At 40.2% G+C, this 1,333-nt stretch overlaps 1 protein-coding gene across 1 annotated transcript; it reads left to right on the top strand.

The window, feature by feature from the left end:
* LOC141665132 (ABSCISIC ACID-INSENSITIVE 5-like protein 7) lies at positions 1-705 on the top strand. Its single transcript, XM_074471117.1, has one exon. The coding sequence runs from the start codon at positions 1-3 to the stop codon at positions 703-705; it is 705 nt and encodes a 234-aa protein (XP_074327218.1).
* Positions 706-1,333: the final 628 nt, after the last annotated feature.

Genomic DNA, 1,333 nt, shown 5'->3' with positions numbered 1-1,333 from the left:
ATGGTGAGGACAGACAACTCAGACTTTCTATTGCGAGGAGAAATTGACTTATCTGTTCATTCAACAAACCCACAACATCCTGACAGCCATGTCCTCCCATTACTAGATCACCAAAGGTCAATCTTGTCCCTCCTTGATGTGTTTCAACACACATTCTCTGATGACATTGGAATCTCTGGATCGATGAACATAGATGAACTCCTTAATAACGTTTGGACAGAAGAAGAAATTCAAGCTTCTGAACAAATACTTCTCCCCAGCCCCGATATTGCCCTTAGCGCTGCTGCCCCCATGGGAGCAGCCATTGTCCCCACAGCTGCAGCCACAGCCAATATTAATCCACAGTTCATCCCTTTAAAAGAAGAGATGACCCTCGAGGATTTTCTTATCATGGTTGGTGTGGTGCAGGCACATGATCGTTCTCCTCCTCTGCAGCAGTCATGTGTGTCAAACCAGAACAACAATAATACAACCATTGGATCTGGGACATCTGGTTGTATGGTTAGGCCTGTCATTGCTTCAGGAGGGGGTAGAAATGTACCAGCTTATCAGACACTACTGGAAAAAAGTGTCAAAGATGTAACATCAGCTGCAATTGCAAGAAAACATAGGGGATACCAACCACGTGAAGGTGGATTTAGGCAGGGGTCAGCCGCTACTCCAGTTTCCTCTGAAATTATCGGGGAAATAATTCCGACAGTGTGAATAATTTTGATATAAATGTCAATTTTGCGGACAAGTCCAGTCATCTGGCAGCCAAAGAGGTGTCGAGAAAGCAGCAACGTCACCTGATAAAAAACAGAGAATCTGCCTCCAGGTCAAGGGCTAGGAGAGAGGTACCGTCTGTTTTCACTGAGATAAATTTACCTTAAAGAATAACATAGAATATGCCGATTGAATATTTCACTGTCAGTTGGGTATTTCAATTTGTATAAGATACTCCACTAGTAGTTGGGTATCATATATGGGATACTCCACTGACAGCACTACAAGAAAAACCACTATTGACAACAGAAAATCCGTTGAAATATTAATATAATCTGTTGGTATTGTAGTTTGCCAACGGAATTATTACAAGATTCATTGGTTGGAATAATCTTCGTCAGGAAGTCACTACCAACAGAATTTCTGTCATTAGAAAACTTACCAACAAAACAGGAACCGACTAACAACGGAATCTTACTTTTGGAATAAAAAATCTACAACTAACATAATAACAGGTATTCCGTTAGTATTCTTAGCAAGGATATGCCAACAAAATTCCCGTTGTTATTTTTATTAACACTCTATTAACAGATATTTCTAACAAAATGCAAACCTTTTTATGTTCTTT

This window comes from Apium graveolens, chromosome 6 (assembly GCF_009905375.1).
Source record: "Apium graveolens cultivar Ventura chromosome 6, ASM990537v1, whole genome shotgun sequence".
NCBI lineage: Eukaryota > Viridiplantae > Streptophyta > Magnoliopsida > Apiales > Apiaceae > Apium > Apium graveolens.
This window is presented reverse-complemented; position numbering and strand designations above follow the sequence as displayed.

Bases quoted from the DNA above. Each gene is read 5' to 3' on its own strand.
- LOC141665132 (XM_074471117.1), top strand. From the start codon at position 1: ATGGTGAGGACAGACAACTCAGACTTTCTATTGCGAGGAGAAATTGAC.